At 49.0% G+C, this 23,600-nt stretch overlaps 1 protein-coding gene across 1 annotated transcript in view; it reads right to left on the bottom strand.

Moving 5' to 3' along the window:
* disp (RND transporter family member dispatched) overlaps nt 1-23,196 on the bottom strand; it is a 102,711-nt gene extending 79,515 nt beyond the window's left edge. The window contains 2 exon segments of the mRNA XM_077636859.1: nt 14,215-14,338; nt 23,057-23,196. Coding sequence (XP_077492985.1) covers nt 14,215-14,338; nt 23,057-23,064 — 132 coding nt within the window. The 5' untranslated portion in view covers nt 23,065-23,196.
* Between the last annotated feature and the right edge of the window lie 404 nt (nt 23,197-23,600).

Raw genomic sequence — 23,600 nt, forward strand, 5'->3', positions numbered from 1 at the left:
AGCGTTACAATGTGTCTGCATGCCATTATGCGTTTATGCTTCATTTTGCAGAACCGACATTGCCGCTCTTAACGACTGTCATTTGGCCATCCCACATCTGACGGTCAACTTGAGCCACAACATCACCACCGTCAAAGTTGCTTAAACTCGTTAGCAATGCTGTTGGAGCGTAAGTCCCCTAAAGGCGCTCGGTGCGCAGAAAAGCGGCCAGATGTGCGTCGACTAATGTCACGCGTGGGAGCCTGACTTCCGGTTATTCAATTTGCACGGGATATGAATATGCAACGCGCATCAATTATTCAAGGCGCTGTCACAGGGGGGAACTGCGCAAAGAACCGTGCTTAGTGGCGCGATCCTCCTTTAGTACTTGTTTATTTATTTATTTCTTAACGCAGCTATATATGCACCTCACGGTTCCCATGCCAGATTTTCACGGACCCAAATTTGCGCCAGCACAGCAGAGCTTCAACTCGGTAAACAGTCCAGCTAGACCAAGCTCACCCGGACGACAATGAGCACCACCATCGCCGCCTTGGGCAGTGCACGGTCGCAGCCATAATATGGAGCATGCATGCGTAACGCAAAAATTAAGGGTTGTTTGATCATCATCATCGGGACACTGCAGGACAAAGGCCTCTCCCATATCTCTACAATTGACCCGTCCTTTGCAAGTTGCGGCCACCGTAACTTCTTAATCTCATATTCGCCCGTGTATTTTTATGCCACGCCGTTACAATCGTTACAATTTGCATTACATGCCTTAAGCCAATTTCTTCTTTTTGGTTTCGCCCACGATGTCATTAGCCCGCGTTTGTTCCCTCACCCACCCTGCTCTCTTTCTTTATCTTAAAGTTACACCTATCATTATCCTCTCCATAGCTCGCTGCGCTTTTTTCTTTAACTTAATTAGCTGAACCCTTTTCGTTAGCCTCCACGTTTCTGCCCCGTAGGTGAGTACCGGTAATTTACAGCTGTTGGTTGTATAAAACCTACAGGCAAGTAAGAGCCGCTTGTTCCTACGCACATGAACATAATAATTGTTTTTTTTTTTTGGGGGGGGGGGAGGGAAATGGCGCAGTATCTGCCTCACATATCGTTGGACACCTGAACCGCGCCGTAAGGGAAGGGATAAAGGAGGGAGTGAAAGAAGGAAGGAAGGAAGAGGTGCCGTAGTGGAGGGCTCCAGAATAATTTCTACCACCTGGGGATCTTTAACGTGCACTGACATCGCACAGCACACGGGCGCCTTAGCGTTTTTCGTCCATAAAAACGCAGCCGCCGCGGTCGGGTTCGAACCCGGGAACTCCGGATCAGTAGTCGAGCGCCCTAACCACTGAGCCACCGCGGCGGGTACACTCTCGCAAAGTGCGCAGTTTTTCGTGTTTAAGGGACAGAGGCGGCGAAACTACAAAACACGTCCAAGTCACTGCAAGAAACTGCGCAGCACAGGATGCAATACAAACGCTTAGAAAGGTGGCCCGGCCGCTGTGAGGCAATGGCGCGATAGCGAAACCTGTGCCACGCCCTAAAGGATCGGCATCTACAGCGCATTCCACCCGCCCCTGAGCACACTTGCAGACTCAGAAGCACAGGACGGAATGCTTTTCTGTGATAGAAACATCCACCTGTCAGTGCAGTGGCGCATTCCTCAATCGCTGCGCCATTGCGCTGGTATAGTGCTACGAGGACTCGCCGTGGTCAACGAAAGTTAAGTGGAGAATTACGAATTCTGCATATATGGGCATTAACCAACTAAAGACCTTACGCCAGTGCTTAAGTGTCCCCTGCTTTCGCACGTGTACTGGGTTTAGCTACGTTAAACCTTTACAACTTTTTCTTACCTCCCCCCGCAACTTCCACGTCAGTAGCGGCGTTTACATGAATGCGACAGATGTCGACTCCAGTCCCCTTTTCGAGGGAAAGAGCAGGTTTGAGAAAGGAAAGGCGAGACTCGTCCTCTACTCTCTTCCTCGACGTTTCTGCACTTTCCTCAAAAAGTGGACAGGAGTCGACTTCTATCGCATTCATTAAGCGCGGCTGGTGCCAACCACGCCACTCGCTTCGCAATCGGACCCGCTTGCGTGCCTCGGTTCGTCTGCTCGTCAAGAGGTGGCGCCACTTACGGGGATATTTAGCCAGGGAGATGACCCATTGCAGTGTGCGGTAAATCCACAGAGAGAATAGAACATATTTCACTACGCTGAGGCAGTATCTACACAGATATGCCACATATAAAGGCGCAGTCGCTCTCCCTGAGTGCCCCAGGGTTTAGAAATAACGATAATGTAAATTGTCGATAGACGAACTTACTGCTCCGAGTGATTATTGGGAAAGAACAGGCTGCACATTCACATCGACGAAAGTCGCAATAGCATGAATTGCTTCAAAGGCGACAAAAAACGAAATGTTAACCAGTAATACCCAGTACTAGTACTTACAACTGCCCGAACTACATATGAATGAAATAGGATTAGAATATAATTAGAACAGAGTTCGAATAGCATGCAAGAAGAATGGGAATATAATTAAAATATAATCGGAATAAAATTGCAACGCTCCGGCACTACTCGCACGTAAATTCCTTAAGTGCCCCCTGTAATTCTTTCGTAATCGCCGATTTCGTTCTCTTCTTGTTTAATAAGTTATCAAAGGCCTTGTCTACTCCTGACACTGAATAGGAATTCCACAGAAGTGCCTTTGTGGAACGGACAAATCTAATATAAAACGATCCCGAGTCTCGCCCGTAAGGAAACGAGGTTAACAAAGAGAACAAAAAGAAGAACGAATAATGAAAGAAAACTAGAACACACAGAAGAACAGAAATGCCGACCGTCTTCGACGAGCGCTTCTTTACACTGCGAACAGAGGGTCCTTTTTATTATCGACAATCAATAAGGATACCGGGGAAGTATATACCTTTCTGTAGAGGCCAAATTCAATCCACACAACGAGTTCCAAATCTCAAGCCCCTAAAGAAACCTGGCAAACCCGCAAAGGGAAGCAAAACAGGCCGCGGTTCTTTAGTATTCCGCGCAGCGGTGCCTCCGCAGTGAGCGGTGCTCTCGGCGGCTGTTTATTCGCTCCCCCACGACGTGTGCCGGAGCTCGCGCCGGTCGAAGGAAATCTATCTTCGGGCTCGACGTCAGTGCGTGCCCCAACTTGCAAAACAACTGCGAGCTCGCTCCGCATTGTACCGCGGCTTCTTGCTCTTTTCTCTCTGTGTTTTTTTGTGCTCACGGCACAGAAGGCGCGAACTAAAAGCGATTTGGGAACTGGGCCGCGCTCGGCCCGGCCCGCAAGTTTCGAGGCTCCCGAAGAACAGAGAAGGAAGACGCGCTCTGCGTCTCGGCGGCCATAAGCTGCCGGTTCGCATTTCGAGTCGCTGCTAGCGAGACCGCGTGCGCCGATGCTAATGGGTGGTTGTTTTTAACGAGAATAAGCCGCCCAGTTCGTTTTGGGGCTCCATTAAGTAGGGGGAAAAAATTGCCTGAGGTTCAACCCGGCTGAACTTAGTAGACGAGCGATAGCGAAAGGGGCAGCACTTATAGCGAGGAATGGTGTGACGTCATTGCTACGTCATCGCATGACGTCATCATCAGGCGATGCGAATCTCAGCTCTAAAGGTCCAGGTTTAAAGATCAAAGGTCAAGGTCGAGGGTCACATGACCTCCGGCTGGTCAGGTCATTAGATATACCCCTTGCCATGCTTTGTATATCATGGCAATCGCAGAATGACTAAGTCCTAGTTTCATCGTCTCCCGATCTCGAGCTTGCCGAAGCGCTTCGGGGATTGAAGGTCCTGCTTTCTCCGTATGACTATTCAGTGTAAGGGACGTTTTATAGCATTCTGATTTAAGCTGCTACGCTCCTCACCGGTACTTGAGTGCTCGCCGCGCTTTCTAATGGCGATTTCCAGTGGTCGTGCTGGAGCAGCTTTTCTTGCTCCGCGACGACGAATTCGAGTTCCACTGGTCGACCTGGACCGACCGCGCGAATTCCGCTGGTCGTTTGGAGCAACTCCGTTCCATACGGAGCGCACTAGGTTGATCCGCCAACCAGCGGCGGATCTCACCGGAACTTGTAGTCGGTGATGTCGTCACTTCCGAAACACACTTGTGATTTTTGGTTATTTTTAGCGCGTGCAGAAATGTCAGCGGGGGACACTGAGCGCTGTTTTGCCCGCGTATGTCGACTTCGTCACCTGCATCATAGCTGTTACAACTCTCAATTATGGCATCGTATGGAAAGGCAATAGCCCTCGCGTTGTCTGTCGAGAGCTCATTGGAATCTGGGTCCGCGCACTCGGACAGCAGCAGCGACAACGAAAAGTACCTCTTCGAATCATTTTTCGAGGAATATTTCGCAGAAGCCCCTGCGAAGGGCAATTTCCTCGTTGGAATTTGCCCCGTAAGCACTGTGCAGACATGCGATATATATTCATTTATGAACTTACCTAGAGCATAACTGTGCTGCTCATTGCCTACGACGTTCACCAAAATGCGGTGCACCTCAGGCGTAACATGAACAAAGCGACTATTAGGTTCCATCGCGGAAGAAGTGCCTGCCTCTCGACGTCTGCTTACGCGTATTTTGGCGCCAGAATTGCCAGAGCTCAACTTCCGGAACCAGTACTTCCGCTGCGCGCTATTCATGTTCTGCTGGTCGACAACGGTCGCTGTGCTCCGAGGCGGTTTGGGCCGCTCTTTTGCGATTCGAGCGCCTTGCTTCGGATCCACCCGTGGAATTCGCCATAAGCATACAATGGCTCAGCCGCGCGTCGGGCAAGCAACCGCCGCCGGCGTTCCCGTCAAGGGCACACAGCGTCTTGGCGCCTTGCCAAGTTCGCCGAGAGAGCCCTCGCCGCCAAGGTCTGCGCTGAGGAGGCGACGTCGCCCCGCAATGACGGCGCGAACCTGAGGAGCTAAAAAAAGCTAAAGCTTTAAAAAAAAGCCGAAAGGTTATGGTGCCCAGCACAGGTCGCGCACAGTCGTGGACAAAAGTTTACAGGATGCGTGTTTTTCGTAGGAAAAAAAGAGATATGCACTCACGCGGCAGTAAACCGAAGGACATTAGAATATGCGGCGGGTCTAGCGCGATCACTACACCGTCCGACAATGCTGTCGGTTTCCTGGCCTTCTCCTTGGACAATTTTCTTAGCGTTCCGGGAAACCAGCTCGCTGAAAATCGCGCAGAAGCATGAGGAGACGCACACCCACAGCGAAGTGTTTCTGGAGAGCAGTCACAAAAAAAAAAAAAAATTGGCAATGGCTTAACTTGGCTAACCCTGGAACTCAGCGAAAAGCGAGGACGCTTGCTAAGCGTCTGAGGCTCGTCCATGGCAGCTCCGCTACACGCTCGCGACAGCCGTTCTATATTACACCCACACGACCACTTGGCCATGACATGGTATCACATGGTCTTACGACACCGCCATCGGATGTCATCACGTGGCTTCACATCACCTCATTGGATGTTCTTAAGGTCAGGTAAACCCAAAGGTCACCCAATGTCAAAGGTCAACTGAAGGTTCTGGGACAAGGTCAGAGGCCAAGGGTACGACACCATAACTGCACCACATATGGTCATACACGGCTAACGTGGTTGGGCTGAAGGTCGTTCAATGTCATTCTCCGGCCTACGCGACGACTGCTTTACGTCGCGTAGTGAAGCTTTTCGCTTCAAAACACTCAACTTCATCAGCGCGCTTTCAGGCAGCTTGCAATTGATACACTACGCAGCCAAATTGCATAAGTGTGCGACCTACACATATGCCCTAATAGGTCCTGGATGAGAGGCCAAAGTAGCGCTCTATTAACTTATCCAGTCGCGCGTACAAAAGCTCGACTCGCTGGAACAAATATGCCAGCTAACATGGTTGAGTAGCAAACGTACAAATAATGCATTTATTTAATAAATTAAATTTTTTCGCGCTCAACTATGTTCTGTAAAAAGTTTGCCCATGACTGTACAGGCGGGGAAAAAAGTCCATAGGACGCGTGAGCCACAAACGAAGCCGACCACTCAATTATTAGCCGCCGGATCTAGACGAGATTTATGGAGGTGAAAGTCAAAGTAATGTTTTTTTTTTGTTTTAATCTGTGGTAGTGAAATGGTGTAATCGCTGAAAAACATGGCGCCTACACACTACCCAATTTGTCACCCTTAAGGGTGCAAATCAGCTGTCCCCAGACGAACACCCTTTTGGGTGCTAAAAAGGGTGCAGAAATCAGCACCCTTCAGGAAGGGTGCAATGCATGAAAGTTTAGAGGGCGTGCATCAGTCCAAGGCTTTTGCTTCATGGGTGGATCAATGTGGAGAACCCTTCCAACATGCATTCGTAGAGGTGTTATGAAAAAATAGTACCCTTTAATGAGTGTGCAACCATTACATCCTGTGAAGTATCATTAAGTGTACCCTTCCTTAAGGGTGCTGATCTCTGCACCCTTTTTTAGCACCGAACAATTGGAAAAGGGTGCTCGTCTGGGGAGAGGTGATTTACACCCTAAAGGGTGAGAAATTGTTTAGTGTGTAGGGGCCTAAATCGCTTTCCGATAGTCCTAGAAACTTTTGTGGGCGGTTGTGCGTATTAGGTGCACGTTATAGATGTGGACGATCATTCTTGCTGTCACAACCAAAACGCGCTGGAAAGCTGAAGCGAACAATTGGCGACTATTCGCCGCGGTGGCTTAGTGATTATATGGCATTCGAATGATAAGCCCACATGGTCAACGGATCAAATGCCGGCCTGGCGGATGCGTTTCGCGGAATCGGAAAAGGAATAGTCGGACTGGGGCAACGAAAATATTTTGTGCGGATCGTGCGACGGACGTGAACTTGAGTGGCGCTGAGAAGCTGATGGAGTTCGCTGAAATTAATGCGTGCTGGCTTGTTGGCAGTTGTCATGGAGCGCAAGGAGACACGGTCAAGCCTTACAACGTTGGACAAGACGATGTCTGCAATGCGTACAATTAGAAATGCTACGAACAACTGAAAATTTCAACCCAGGAAGGCATCTTACCTTCGTGCTCTTACATGAGCTGTGTGCCGCCTCGTACATCCTTCCGCGCCGGGCCCGCATACTGTAAGCGCCCTCTTTAGTCCGCGCCATATGGTTAGAATCACCCCCCCCCCCCTCTCCAGCTCCGCCAATTTGCGGAGGTTACGACTACGCGTAAAAGAAAGACGACCCGTGATCCCTGCTACGCCCTCTCGGCTGAAACATGCACTTAATAATTACAGGGGTAAAGTGGACATTACAAATTATTCCGGAGCCCTCCACTACGGCACCTCTTTCTTCCTTTCTTCTTTCACTCCGTCCTTTATCCCTTCCCATACGACGCGGTTCAGGTGTCCGCCGATATGTGAGACAGATACTGCGCCATTTCCTTTCCCCAAAAACCAAGTATTATTATTACAGATACTTGTGTTCTATACCAATACTTAAGATTTGTACTAAAGCCAGCCCCGCCGCGGTGGCTCAGTGGTTAGGGCGCTCGACTACTGATCCGGAGTTCCCGGGCTCGAACCCGACCGCGGCGGCTGCGTTTTTATGGAGGAAAAACGCTAAGGCGCCCGTGTGCTGTGCGATGTCAGTGCACGTTAAAGATCCCCAGGTGGTCGAAATTATTCCGGAGCCCTCCACTACGGCACCTCTCTCTTCCTTTGTTCTTTCACTCCCTCCTTAACCCTTCCCTTACGACGCGGTTCAGGTGTCCGCCGATATGTGAGACAGATACTGCGCCATTTCCTTTCCCCAAAAACCAAGTATTATTATTACAGATACTTGTGTTCTATACCAATACTTAAGATTTGTACTAAAGCCAGCCCCGCCGCGGTGGCTCAGTGGTTAGGGCGCTCGACTACTGATCCGGAGTTCCCGGGTTCGAACCCGACCGCGGCGGCTGCGTTTTTATGGAGGAAAAACGCTAAGGCGCCCGTGTGCTGTGCGATGTCAGTGCACGTTAAAGATTCCCAGGTGGTCGAAATTATTCCGGAGCCCTCCACTGCGGCACCTCTCTCTTCCTTTGTTCTTTCACTCCCTCCTTTATTCCTTCCCATACGACGCGGTTCAGGTGTCCGCCGATATGTGAGACAGATACTGCGCCATTTCCTTTCCCCCAAAACCAAGTATTATTATTACAGATACTTGTGTTCTATAGAAATACTTAAGATTTGTATTAAAGCCCTTTATAACAGGAATAGGCGGCTGTTTTTTGGTTCAAAGGCGGTGGAATTAAGCTACTACTCAGCTAACGCGATCCAAGAAGGCGACGTTTGCATTTTTTTTATTTCTAGCAGCAGAATGCACCCAGTTTAAGCCACGCCTCTTTTCACACGCATACTTAATGGGCCCTTCCAGAGGACGCGGGCCCGGGCGAGACCCCGCTGTCTGCCTCCTCGCGGTTGCAGGCGTAGATGTCGCTGCAGCCTGACACATGTACACCCGGCCCTCCAAGGAAGCACACGCTGTAGAAAGGGTAGCGTCGCGGGCGAGCACTTCGGGTTGAAGGATGATGACGAATGAAGTCTTGCGTCGGCCATCATCCGTCAACCCGCCATTCTTGGGGTGTCCCACAGCGGCTAACTGCGGCGCTCTACGCGTCTGACCGCGAAGAATCCGGGGTTCTGCACACGTGTTCGCTTAAGCGTGGAGGTCGGCAGCTTCTTGAGATAACCCACGCACATGGAACGCACTGCAGCATCTCGTCAAGTTTTGTCCACGAGCTGCTTGCATGGTTCATGGCTTAGAAAGCGGTAAGGCGATATTAACTCAGCAAACTTTGCACATAGCCAGCTGAAAACGCTTTGCCTCAGTGTTTGTCGTGGCAGAGAGCTTTAATTGTAATAGTCATCATAATCACTGTTTATGGTTTATGGGGTGTAAGGTCCCAAAGCGACTCTGGCTATGAAGAACGCCAAGGGCTCCGGAAATTTCGACCACCTGCGGTTCTTTAACGTGCACTGACATCGCACAGCACACGGGGCTCTAGAATTTCGCCTCCACCGAAATTCGATGGCAGCGGTAGGGATCGAACCCGCGTCTTTCGGCTTCTCTCTCTTTCACACACACGCGCGCACGCACGCGCGCGCGCGCACACAGACGCGCGCACACACTGAAAAGATGAGGCTGAAGGTACGGTGAACGAGCTATTCCAGAGATGATAAAAGAGGCGCTGCAGTGATCGATAAAGTTAATTACTGTGATCTAAAACGGGATAAACCCCCGCAGGGACCGATTAACCTACACGGCGCATTTAAATTACAACCTTCGAAGCTCCTATCCCCGCCGCGGTGGCTCAGTGGTTAGGGCGCTCGACTACTGATCCGGAGTTCCCGGGTTCGAACCCGACCGCGGCGGCTGCGTTTTTATGGAGGCAAAACGCTAAGGCGCCCGTGTGCTGTGCGATGTCAGTGCACGTTAAAGATCCCCAGGTGGTCGAAATTATTCCGGAGCCCTCCACTACGGCACCTCTCTCTTCCATTCTTCTTTCACTCCCTCCTTTATCCCTTCCCTTACTGCGCGGTTCAGGCGTCCAACGATATATGAGACAGATACTGCGCCATTTCCTTTCCCCCCAAAAACCAATTATTATTATTATTATTATTATTATTATTATTATTATTATTATTATAAAGATTGATTGATTGATTATTATTATTATTATTATTATTATTATTATTATTATTATTATTATTTATTATTAAGCTCCTATCGACAAGCCTTAATGCCGGCTAATCGTACAGTGTAGTGTTGGTTCGATATAGCAAGTCGCCCCGGTGAAATAATCAACTCCTACATATACTTTCTCCTCCCCCGACGAAGTGAAATCTCTCCATTTGTAATCAAATATTATTTTCGAAGTCGGTCTGGTAACGAAATGGCGGAGGCGGCTACAACAAACCTCGGCGAGACTGTACAAGGTATTCTTCTGGAAAATTAGCTGTGGTTTAACTACCGTTGAACCTGGTTAGAGAGGGAAAGCCTCGGTTAATCGGGCAACTAGACGCGGCTTGATGTAGTCGAGGGTTTGACGGCATACCGTCTGGTCAGGAATCATGGTGATGCAGATTGCTGGTCACTGGCCAAAGTCAAAAGATGAAAAGACGTTTCGGGAGCACTACGGCTCCCTTGTTCACTATGAAGCAATCGGCACCCGGATCCGCTCTTTTGTAGCACCCAGTAGCGTTTTTAGTAGACGCGGCTTGGCGTTTGTAACGTTGAGTGCGTTCCGGACAACTGCCAGCACCTGAGCCCGTCGAAGTGACTGCGCCTTCATTCCCGCCCATGTCGTCGCCGTCTGCGGAAAGAGCAGCCTCGGTAGGCGCTTTTTGAACGCGCCGACTGACGTCACGCCAAGTCACGTGACCTGCATTGCGTTATGTCGTATATGACGGTCATCCATTCACCCATTGTTGTTCTTACATATCGCTAAATTCTTTTTCGAGGTCAAGCTGAAGGTCACGTCACGTGTTAAGCACTTGTAGTTATCCGTTGCTACAGCAACGTAAATATTAATTGATTAATTACGTAAATTGATCAGTCTAATCAGTGTTACTTAATTAGGCTAAACTCCCGCTTTCCAATGATGTATTAAATGTGGATATTCGTGTGTTTGCTACTAAATATGCGCATTAATATAGTATGGCGTCATCGTGGTTAACAACATTATAAATAGTACGCGCCTATATACTAACTCAGTCCAGCGGAGCCATGCCGCGGCGAAGCGGGGAGACGCAGAACATGCGTGCTGGCGCAAAGAGAGGCCTTGCACGTATACGCGGGACAAGAAAAACACGCCAGCGCTCACTCAACGCGTAGGCGGCGGAGCAGAACAAGTGTCACTCTCCACTGCGTGTCGTCGCAAAAACACTTGGCGTTTATTTAGGAGGATCGATGCGAACTTGTCCAAAACTCGCGGGACAGTAAACACGCGGCGAAAAAACACGTCGACGGAGTCAATAGGCGTAAAACCGAGTCCGGCTCAGGCCTGACGACGCCTGTAGTTTCTCCACAGAGAAACACGGCTGACAGGCTCTGACTACGCATGCACTACAGCACGCCGTTCTGCGCATTAAAGCGGTGACTGACTGACTGACTGACTGACTGACTGACCTCAGACTGACTAACTTGATTGGCTGACTTGACTGACTGATTGATCACTGACTGGCTGACTCACTGACTGGGCTGACAAAGTTTACTGAGGATTTCGGCTAGGGTGACTGGTCGGTTCCTAGTTCAGGAATTCATTGGCTTCGGCTGAGCGGTGAGTATAATCAGCTGAAACTAATTTATTGCCGGCACGAATCTTACCATTAGTAAGTATTGGTTCAATTGTTAGGTTTGGTTTGGTTTAAGGGGGTTTTACGTCCCAAAGATACTCAGGCTAAGTGAGACGCCGTAGTGAAGGGCTCCGGAAATTTCGACCACCTGGGGTTCTTTAACGTGCACTGAAATCGCACAGCACACGGGCTTCTAGAATTTCGCCTCCATCGAAATTCGACCGCCGCGGTCGGGATCGAACGGTTCAATTATTAGATCTATTTTTACAGGGTAAGTTGCGTCATGTTTTCTACAGTGCCTGCTTTTAGAGCATTGTTGCGCGTTATACTTTCTTGTACCAAATTGTGCACATTGTGCAAATTGTGCCCGGTAATTTCGACCACCTGGGGTTCTTTAGCGTGCACTGCCATCGCACAGTACACGGGCTTTTAGCATTTTGCTTTCATCGAAACGCGACTGCTGCGTCCGGAATCGAACCCGCGTCAGTCTTTCGAGTGGGCAGCTAAGCGCCATAACCACTGAGCCAGCGCGGCGGCGCTGACAAACGTTTTTAACAGACTTTTTAATATCCGCGGCTGCCTATTTTCCAGATGCGTTTCTTTGAACACATTCTGTGGAGAAAAAAAATAGGGGGAGGGAGGGGGGGGGGGTACTTGCGTGGTTTTATGAAAGAAAATTTCTCTCTTGGGAGGAACGCCTAAAAAGGGGTCATAAGCCCGCCCCTGCTCTAGCAGTGCGTGGTCTGTTGCAAAATGTTGAATATATCAGTAAGCGCCCTAATACATTTCTCCAAATGTTGCAATCCCCAAAGCATCCTTTTCTTAACGCGCTGGGCCGGCCATCACTCTTTGTAAAACTGCTCCCGCCCTTCCCGACTCCAAGCCAGCAGGGGTCAAATGATCAAAGGCCAGGCCAACCTCTCTACCCTTCATAAAAAATTCGCTGAGGTTCAACCCGGTCGAACCTTGCAAGAGAGCGAAAGCACAGCAGGCAGTATTTATAGCGAAGAGCGGTGCGACGTCATTGCTACGTCATCGCATGACGTCACATCAGGCGATGCGAACCTCAGCTCTGAAGGTCCAGGTAAAGTGACTACTGGTCATCGGTCACGTGGTTGCTGGTCATTAGCTATGACCATACCTTACAGGTATATATCATGGCTATGCGCAGCACGACACATATATATTTATAGTCATAAATTGTTAGTCTTGAGGGTGTGTGCTTGGTTTGGCCTTGGCAAGGCTCCAAGGTCAAATGCGCAAAGCAAGGTCAGACTCTTGAGCTGTACCCGCCGCGGTGGCTCCGGAGTTCCCAGGTTTGAACCCGACCGTGGCGGCTGCGTTTTTATGCAGGCAAAACGCTAAGGCGCCCGTGTGCTGTGCGATGTCAGTGCACGTTAAAGATTCCCAGGTGGTCGAAATTATTCCGGAGCCTTCCACTACGACACCTCATTCTTCCTTTCTTATTTCACTCCCTCCTTTATCCCTTCCCTTGCGGCGCGGTACAGGTGTCCAATGATAAATGAGACAGATACTGCGCATTTCCTTTCCCCAAAAACCAATTATTATTATTATTAGTATTATTATTATTATTACTCTTGAGTTGCACCTTGAGTAGTAGAGCTTTCGCTGTAAAAAATAAACATCTTTCTCTTCGAATGAAGCATCTGAAGAATCTAATAAACTCGTAGCTGCGGTTCTGCAAAATGGACCGGTGCTGATAAACGATTTCCTCGGGCTCAACGATAAAACTCCACTCAGCGAAGTTCGCAATTAAGGAACTAATAAATCACTACAGATTATTCTGCGCAATTTAGTTCCGCTCATCGCGTTCCCTTCGGAAAAGACGGAACACGGAAGACGCTTGCGTAGCTGGCTCCTCCGCTAAAAAAAGAACAAATAAATAAGATAAACCAGCTACGGCTTGACTTTGCGAAGTCGGTCCAATCTCCAGAGACGCTAAGCGAAGAAAAAAAAGGCTTCCTTTGAGAGCGGAAGCCCCGAAGGAGTTCCCGGGAAACCCCAGATGAAAAGGATCCAAGTGTGTGCTAGATTATTAGGTAGTTGTGTAGTGTGCTTAGTGCTTTGAAAGAGTAGAGCTCCTCCCTGTAGACTAAGCTAGGCAAAATGAAAAATGAGCAACGCTAATCCACGTGTGCTGAGCAAACAAACTTGGAGGAAAGACAAATGCACGTCTTCTACCGCCAGTATGAAGAGCTTAAAAGCGGGTTCAGCGGTTCTTGCCGCTCAGTGCGTTTGAGTACACAACGCGGTCACCGTCCGACATCGCACACGTGCTGCACACTATATATATAGACGGATAAAAGTATTGGCGAATTAACCGCCGGCAGGCGACGCTCCCTGCTCGAGCAGACAGCGCCCTCTCTGGCCAACAAGGTCAACTAGCGGTGGACGTGCTCCCTGCGCTCAAGTTAGACCGCGTCCGCGATGTCGACGCGGCCGCAGTTGTTACTTAAAACGAAGTCGGAACACACGAAGATATAAAAAGTACCGGAAGATGGGCGAATTGGTGTACGTTCATGATGAAAAATCGGCGTGGTACGTGCAATGTGTCTTCACACAGTACAGAAATGTCGCTGTGTAAAGTTTAGCGTGAAATATAACGGTTCTCCACGATGTACCGCATCACAGACGAATGGCACAAGCTGTGCAGGTAGGTACAGTCTTTGTCTAAAATATACACCCCAAGCTGTTTACTTCTAAACTATATGTAGCGGGGCTCTTAAGCAGATTTGACAGTCCTAAGCTTGGGAGGGTTGATGACTTAAGTTCCTCCGGCCTTCGTGACATTGGGGTCCCTGAGGTGTGCACGGGAGCCGCGCCGCAGGGCGGCTCAGAAGCAGACCCCTCGGAACTTTTGACAGAGACTGCACATACAGGCCGGCTGTAATATAAGATAAATAGAAAACTCACCCGCAGGGGGTCCCTGAAGCTGGGCAGCTCCCAGAGGGTGAGCGAGGCCACGATGGCCGTGGTGGCGAGCGAAAATACCACGAAGATCACCACGCTCGGGTGGTTGGCCACCTGCCGGGAGTACCTGCGACGCAACGGAGCACAGTTTTCGCACGGTCAACCCTCAATGATAAGATCGAACCTATAAACTATACTTTTTGTATATCTTTTGTATATTTACCACTCCCCCTCTGCAATGCCACTGGCCTTGAGGGGTAATGTAAATAACTAAATAAAAATGTGGCTCTCTCCATCAGTGATGATGGAAACCAATCAGTGCTGCATAGCCCTGACGATCTGTGTAACAAAGGAAGATAAAGCGAATATTACTGTCGCTGAATAACTAGACGAAAAGGACGTTTCGGATCACTAGCGGATACCGGAGTACACACCCCGCTACATGGTTTAGAAGTAAACACCTTGGGTTGTATATTTTTCACAGCTTTTTTATTTCCTTTTTTTCACCTTTTTTCATCCAAATTTGCGTCTTCACAAAATTATCCAATTACTCCACTTCTTACCCATGTGTGCGTTTGTATGAACAATGTACCCTGGCCAATCCCCCACCGTGGGTACGTGCCATTCAGCCAGAGGCCATCATCATCATCATCATTACCGGAGTATTATTTTCATAATGAACAAGAAACCGGTAATGATTTCGAAATGTTCGCTTGATGTACACTTGCCGGCGCCGCCTGATGTACTTGCCAAAGCGTACGTTAAAGATCCGTAGTGCAATATTGACCACATCTCTCGAAACGCTGCGTTTCAGCAAACTGGGTAGGGAATTTCGCGGTCCTATACAGCACTGACATATAGTACCTTTAGTCTGCTTTCTGCCTACACAAGAGTTTTACACGGCACTCAATGATGCAGCAAATTTTACTCCATAGTAAACCTTCTCAAGATGCGGCCAATGCACTAAAACTCCCGTGTGCATTTCAGTGAACTAAAACTGCGGCTACTATCATTCAGCAGGCCAAAACTCAGTGCCCTCCTGTGCACTTCAGTGCATTAAACCTGCGGCTACTAAGTAAAGCGGCTCCATGCCTTCAGTGCACTAAAGCTATAGTGTGCACTCCTACTATAATTGCTCCCGCCTCAGCACTATGCCTTAGCGTCCCGGCGATATAGCTTCAGTATCTTATGCATGTACCATCAGCTATAAATGAAACGTGAACTATAGAACTGAAATGCCAACACAAAAACACAAAGGTATCTCAAGCAGAGGAAATACAAGCGAGGTGGATTAACAGATCTAATTTTACATACGCCGGAAAAATTACAAGTGCTCACTCAGGCTCCCTCACAAAATTTTGGTCAACGCATAGGCACGGGCTCACTCGAACTCATGAACTCACAACTCATTTAGGAAAGCCTTGCTCCAATCCAATCCACAACATTTTGAGACATTCGTCGAAAGATATACTCCTATATCAAGTGAATTTTTTTAAGTACCGCCACTATCCCTCATGTAATACCACAGACCTGGGGCCTTTGAGGTGTATTTTTTAAAAAATAAATAGACTCACTTGGGGGCTCACTCAGTTCGACTCAAGACACACGCTGATCATGACCTATATAACTCCGCTGAGCCACCCTCCGGAAATTCCATTTCGCAGTTGTCAGGTGATAATGACAGTTTGCTGACACACGAAGAACCACCCTTACCTTCTTCTATTGTTGTGTCTCCAAACCGTCATTATGAAATGACAACCGCCAAATGAGATTTTTGGCGGGTGCCCTTGCGCAGTTGTATAGGTCATGATCAGTGTTGATAAGTTCGGTTTTTTTCTTAACTTTGCCTTGGCACGAAAGATATAAGCGTATGCAAGTGTGTAACATACTGTTTAGTTGAAAGTCAGCGCTCGAGTGCCTGGTTCTTCGTTCGTACTCGTTTTCCGCGCTGTTATACTACAGTCCGAATAAAGCTAAGTATGCAAGGGGTACGAAGAAGCTGTCATCACTGCCAAGCCGAATACCAACCATCACCTTCCCAGCATTCCTGCATCTCTCCATAAAGTAAGTGCAAGTGCAGCACCGCCTGCTTTCGTTCTAGGGAATACAGTAGAGCCTCGTTAAAACGTAACGGTTTATAACAAAATAATGGATATAACGAAGTAATGTCGATTCCCCTTGGAACCTCCATGAACGCGGGCTATAACCAAGCTGCGGATATAACGAAGTAATCGCAGGGCCCCTTCAACTTGGTCATAAAGAGTTTCACCTGTATTGAGAAACTCTATGCACTGGCCCTCCGCCAGTGCATACATAAAATTGTATAATTTTATTCTTTTGGTTATGTAACAATGTAAATTCATTCCTACTTGGGCCAAGCAGTGTCCTGCAGTATTCTGAAATAAATAAATACATAACACGGCGCAGTGGAAAACTAGGCGGTCTTGAAACTTTTCGCAAATACAATACATATTAAGCCAGAGAGCTGTTTATTGCCGACACTCGCCTGGCTGAAGTAGCAAGCAGCGCACAGGCTGCAGGAGTAACCGCAACTGCATCCGCGTGTCTGAGAGAAGCATCGATTTCGTCTCCTTTGAACCAAAAGCTTCACTGCGCTAGGTAAATCAGTCGTCGCGTAGGCCGGAGAATGACCTTGAACGACCTTCAGCCCAATCACGTTAGCCGTGTATGACCATACGTGGTACAGTTATGGTGTCGAACCCTTGATCCCTGACCTTGACTCATGACCTTTATTTGACCTTTGACCTCTGAACTTTGACATTGGGTGACCTTAGGGTTTACCTTTAACCTTAAGAACATCCAATGGGATTATGTGAAGCCGCGTGATGGCATCCGATTGGGGTGTCGTAATACCATGTGACACCACGCCATAGCCTCGTGGTCGTGTGGGTATATATATAGAACGGCTGTCGCAAACGTGTAGCGGAGCTGCCATGGACGAGCCTCAGACGCTTACCAAGAGTGCTTGCTTTTCGCTGAATCCCAGGGTTAGCCAAGTTACGCCAGTGGCTATTTTTTTTTAAGCGACATCACCTATGAGTTCATCTCCGGCAATTTCGGCGTAGTCATGTAGCTGAGCAACACCCTTCTATTCTGAGTGAGAGGGCCGCCACAGGTTATCAAGAATGGAAAGACGCGGTAATTTCCTCAGTGAGGATGGAATCTGAACCACGTCATGAGGGAAAATTGGTTTTTGAAGAAAGGAAATGACTCAGTAGCTGTGATATGTATCACATATCTCGCTGGACACCCGAACCGCACAGTAAGAGATGGATGGATGGAAGAACTTTATTTCAGACTCAATCAATCGGAGGGTCGCCGGACTTTGTCCTCCTACCTCTCGTTAGGCGTCGACCGTAACCCTCTGGGAATAAGCGGCGTCCAAAGTTTGATTGACGATGCTTCTTTAGACTTCTGGGTATGGGTTGTGCATCAGAGTCTCGCATGGGTCTGGCGTGCGTGTGTTGACATTGTAACCTGGTCATGTCGAGACAATGCGTACCACGGTCGCACATCCGTCACAGTGTTTACATCTAGCATTAAATTGCCCTGGATATATTTTGCTATAAACCCATGGGCTTGGAGATACCCCGACCTGGAGTTTCCTCCAAGCATAAGGGAAGGGATAAAGGAGTGACTGAAGGAAGAAAGAGGTGCCGTAGTGGAGGGCTCCGGAATAATTTCGACCACCTGGGGATCTTTAACGTGCACTGGCATCGCACAGCACACGGGCGCCTTAGCGTTTCGCCTCCACCGAAACGCGGCCGCCGCGGTAGAATTCTTACCCGGGAACTCCAGCTCAGCTAGACAAGCGCCTTATAACCAGTGAGCCACCGCGGCGGTGAAATGGCATAGAGACGAGAGAAGGCGTACGGCTTTTATTAAGAGAATCGAATAGTACCTTTTGCTAACATAGGAAGAGAAGAAAAAGACTCCTCGTAGGGCACAGACGACGTTGCAGGCGTAGGTGAGATAGACGCCTGAACAGCCCGCCAATCAGAAGCGCGGAACAGGGTTAAAGGGCAACTCCGGCGTTTTTTTGTACCTCCATAGGCGACGTATTTTAGCGCAAATGAATTTTTTTCAATTTTCTCTGCCCCCCGCCACATAATACTTTCCCCGGCGGACTCCTAGCTACCACCTAAGACGCATCCAAACACTTACCTTCTCCAATCTCCACCACGTACACCGTCCTCACCCAACATTATACGCAGATAAATGTCCGTGGTGTGGTGAGATTCCCACGTTCACGCACATTACATGGACATGCACAGATAAACCGAACCACTTAAAGCCGCACAACCCGGCGCTGGAGCAGTGGGAGGCGACGATGGCCCGCGCGGCACAGTGCAGAAGACCGGGAGGCGCTAGTCGCCATCGCCAATGCGTCGGTGGAAGCCACTGGAGTCTTGGACTGAGGACCCCACCCACAATCCGCTCTGGTCTCCTTTTACACGACACATGTTTATTCTCTCTCTCTCTCTCCATTTCGTGGCCTCAATCGAGGCGATTTCCACCGGCGACCCTGCATGCGAGGCGCCACAGTTTGGCACGCTCGCTAATATCCGCTCTGCATTTGCTGAATGACAAAATTTCGCGCTTGTTTACGGTCGCTTAACACACATAATGACCCAAGATATCGCTTATATAGTCGCCAGTTTAGCCAATCAGAGCGCACAAGGTAAGTTTCTGGACAGTATCCGTGACGTCACAACTTGGCATGTCACGACGTCATAGTTACGCCTACACCTGCTTTCGGTTTCCTGGTTTCTGCTGCTTTAAACTACTTCGACTCGGTATTTTGAGAAACGATTTGTTGTACCGTTGAAAGGGTGCCCTTCAGAATGCGATGCGATTATCAACTCAAAATGTTCACAAAACGACTGGAGTTGTCCTTTATGAACATGCCTGACACGACAGGAGCACTTTCTATAATGCGGTCACGACGAATGTTGACCGCCCCCCGACCCCAAACAACACCGGAAACACATGACTGGTTGCGTTGTCTGCTACCGCGACGCGAGAGCAGACGACAAGAATGCGTGAATGCGCATTATAACGCGCCATGTGTTCGTTTCTTCCCTGAGACGTAGACGAGGCCCGTAAACAGCTTTGGCAGAGTTTTGTGATCACACCGGTTGTGCAACTCCTAATGAGCTCCATATATCAACACCTGACTCTCGAGACTGTAAGGAACTTGGAGATCACGAGATTGTCACGCCACCTGCGGCATTCGGACGAATTACTCGGCTCCGTCCAGAGCAAGGTCAGTCTGACAGTCGAGCTGATAGCTGGCAGTCGAGCTCACAGGTGGCGCCACTGTGTGCTAACATTAAAAAAAAATTGGTAGTGGTGTAACTTGGGTAACCCTGGAATTTAGCGAAAAGCTTCTGGACACATGCTTACTCATCACGTGGGTTCTCATCACCCCATCGGACGTTTTTAAGGTCAAAGGTCCACCAATGTCAAAGGTCAACTAAAGGTGATGGGTCAAGGTCAGGTGGCAAGGGTTCGACACAAAAACTGTACCACGTACGGCCATACACGGCTATCACTGGTTGGGATGAAGGTCGTTCAAGGTCGTTGTGCTGCCTACCCGAAGACTGCTTTACCTAGAGTAAAGCTTTTCGCTTCAAAAACTGGCCGCCGGGATTTTGGTCCGGAGTTTCGTAGCTCGTAAGATTAAACGAGTCTGCAGCTTCGGCTGCACGGCGCACTGAAATTGTCAGAACATACGCATATAGAGACTACGACTACATGGGGAGAACAGCGCAAACGGGAAAACAATCGAAGGTCCGCCGCATATCGGATTGGGCGCATGATTTGTAAACGAAGAATATGTATTGATTCCGTCGCGAGCCAGCTATTGGCCATCAACATCGCGTTGGAATAAAGTACCGCTACTGTACGTACGGGTACCGATTTTTCTAGAGAAATTATGTCGCCATAACTCGAAAGCGGGTTTGCGAAATTGCCTCGGGAACCTCGCGATCGAGTCACGCAGTCTTGAGTCAACAAACCCGTGCCAACTGTTTAAGACTGCTGCAGGCCTCTTCAAAACTATAATAGTAATGTCCTTTCGGACAAAGTCATTAACGCTGCGTTCAAGGAAAACAGCGAACTATATATATCTCTCTCTCTCCATGGGGGAAGGAAAATGCAACAAATTTGAAGACGCGGGGTTTGATCTCGAAATTGGCTGAACGACTTCGGGTATCAAATGACAGCGCTACTCAGCCACGAAAAACAGCTGGCGGATACGAGCGCTATTTCGAGCCGAAAATAATATCCATGTAACGAGGTCGGGCACGCGACGTTTCGAAAAAGAAAAAGAGAAGTGATGTACGCCTCGTCTTAGGGGAACACAAACTCGGATTTCCAATTTGAATCCCTCCATCAACGGTGTACTGAGAACAGCCGAAAGTGGAAGAACTTCACGTATACCTTATTATTTGAACATCACCATGCAAACCTGGGGAAATTTATTCTATATATTGACGACCACCTGGGGATCTTTAACGTGCACTGACATCGCACAAAACGCTAAGGCACCCGTGTGCTGTGCGATGTGAGTACACGTTAAAGATGCCCAGGTGGTCGCAATTATTCTGGAGCCCTCCACTACGACACCTCTTTCTTCCTTTCTTCTTTCACTCCCTTCTTTATCCCTTCCCTTACGGCGCGGTTCAGGTGTCCAAAGATATATGAGACAGATACTGCGCCATTTCCTTTTCCCAAATACCAATTATTATTACTGACGAGACGAACACTAAAATGCGGTATGCGGCTGCCCGAGCTCAAATCTGAAGAAATATGCGAGGCACTCTTAAATGCGGATGTCTGCCATACAGGCCGATGCTTCAACGAGAAAGCGCGTGAGGGCAACCGCTCGCTGCAAAATACCTCAAGGGGGAACTTGCCGGTTCTTAGCAATTAGGGCATGCGGAAATTTTAAGCCAATCTTTGAAAGATCAAAGTTCACAGACAAAGGGGAGCGACTGGAAAGATAAATCGATGAGGCCTACTGCACAAAGCAAGTTGGGCGCACGTACGTCAGCACACTGTCCGCAGAACCCGGCGACAAGGGACTGGATTTTTAACGACGATGCATGTAGGTCATGTTTGGTCATTATTGGTCATGTTCGCTCTTCGAATGCAATATATGCTCCAGCGTTTTCTCTCCTTTTGTTTTGTCTATATTGCTACGCATATTTTGTAACTTTGTATTGCCATGTTTTGCCTTACAACGCGACGGCTGTCTGTAAGAAAGCATGGCGCATTGCTGCAATAGATCAGCTGGCAGTCGGCGCCAGTCTTGTCCTATTCGCTCCTTCCTTTGTCCGTGTATTATCGCGCCACGTTAACCTTGACTTCTATACAAGAAGGGGCCACATATATAGCGCACGCTTTATGTGGCCTTATATAAAGTGTTCATTTTTAACGCAAAGGCTGATCATCATTGTTGGACAGGTGAGCTTGATCTGGATCGCACAGCGTGTTCGAGTTGACTGTCCGGGGCAAATTTCCTTGCTCCGCGAAACCTCGCATGCGGGAGGTTCGGGGTTCGATTCCCAGTGCCGCCGGGTACCCACCGGTGATACAATGGGTCCAAGCTTTCCCCTGGTCTGGTGCTCGGCTTTTCTAGGGTGAAATGCTTGGGAACTGAGTCTTTGACCGCACCTTGAGTAGAACAAAAAACTTTGCGACATGACGCGCTTTGGCCACAGTTATCCTTGCGCAATAACAGTCAGTCGTCATCATCATCATCATCATGAACCGGGAAACCGAAGAGCGTGATTTAATGGGCGACTTGGGTTAACATCCTGAGTTCTGAATGGACCGCGACGGATGCCTTGCTCCCTCACGGATTCGGAGAGCTGCTCCGGATCGCCCACTGAAGTATACGACATCCACAAGTGAGCTCTGCGGTTGGGGGGTCAAAACCAGGCGGAAATCGCTGACGTGGGCAGGAATGCAGTTCTGCATTAGAATGTCCTGCCAACAAACTGTCATATGTTTGGCTGCATTTAGTCTTGCATTTAACTAACCGAGATTAATTAATTAGCCGGGGAACACGCATTCAGACCTCTGTCGACCAGTGACCGTGCGTGTCGTCTCTAGCTAACGTAAGGCATAAAGAGAGAGCGCAATTCTGAAGCAACAAACCAGTTCTTTACATGTTTCGATGCGCGTTCATTACAAGGGTTTGGTTTATGGTTTATGGGTGTCTAACGTCCCAAAGAGACTCATGCTGTGAGGGACGCCGTAGTGAAGGGCTCCGGAAATTTCGACCACCTGGGCTTCTTTAACGTGCACTGATATCGCACAGCACACGGGCCTCTAGCATTTCGCCTCCATCGAAATTCGACCGCTACGGCCGCTATCGAACCCGTGTCTTTCGGGTCAGTAGCCGAGCGCCATAACCACTGAGCCACCGCACGGGTCATTACAAAGGTTTACCAAGCCATATCTTTGATAACAGACGCTAAGAAAACAACAACAAAAGGCTCTTCCAACTTTAACTCCGAACTTCGAGGCAATAAGTGTCACGAAACGCCCAGCTATCGGATTTTACTAGAAACAAACACCCAGTGGGGTTCGTCCCCACCTTAATTCTGAAACGGGCACATTGGACGAGTTCTGCTCGACGCGCACTGCGAATGTGTTATACGCTGATTCCTCGCAGCCCCGCTAGAATGCGCTGACAGTACGCACGCGAGGCCACGCGCTCCCGCGTTCCCGCTAACCGTGATAAAGGTTGTATGTCGTGCGTAAGTTTGAGCAGTGTTCAAAGAGAGCGGGAAACTCAAATCCGCCAACGTACCACTGCATGATGAGCGGCGGTTCAGCCAGGGCTGTTGGGCGTTGCGGTGCCGCTGTCGTCCGACAGAGGCCGCTGCGGTCAGGGACGACGAGACGGCCTGGCACCCGCCATGAGAGGCAGCAACATGGGGAACCGTGGCCAGCACGTCACTGAAATGACAAGAGCCGTGATTCGTTAAACACCCGGTGTTTAAAGAGACAGTTTGCAACGAGAAGGAAAGGAAAAACAAAAAATACAAAGGAACGGAGCGCGTCAAGACGAGAAAAGACACCAGAGCAAGCACACATCGACATGCATAAAATACACATATTGACGCGCACACGCAAAGCACACCACCACAAAAAAAATGGTTAGGGTTCAACGTGGCTCGGACCTAGTTATACGAGCGAAAGCACTGTTAAGTATGGTCTCCAATGTCTAAAATCAAATGGCAAGGTCAAAGGTCAAGGTCAGGTACCTAATGGTCAAAATCATATCACGAGGATCCATAACAGCGCGACAGACGGGACAGAGAAGAGAGGACACAACACAGAGCCCAACAAGT

This window comes from Amblyomma americanum, chromosome 9 (assembly GCF_052857255.1).
Source record: "Amblyomma americanum isolate KBUSLIRL-KWMA chromosome 9, ASM5285725v1, whole genome shotgun sequence".
Taxonomy (NCBI): Eukaryota; Metazoa; Arthropoda; class Arachnida; order Ixodida; family Ixodidae; genus Amblyomma; species Amblyomma americanum.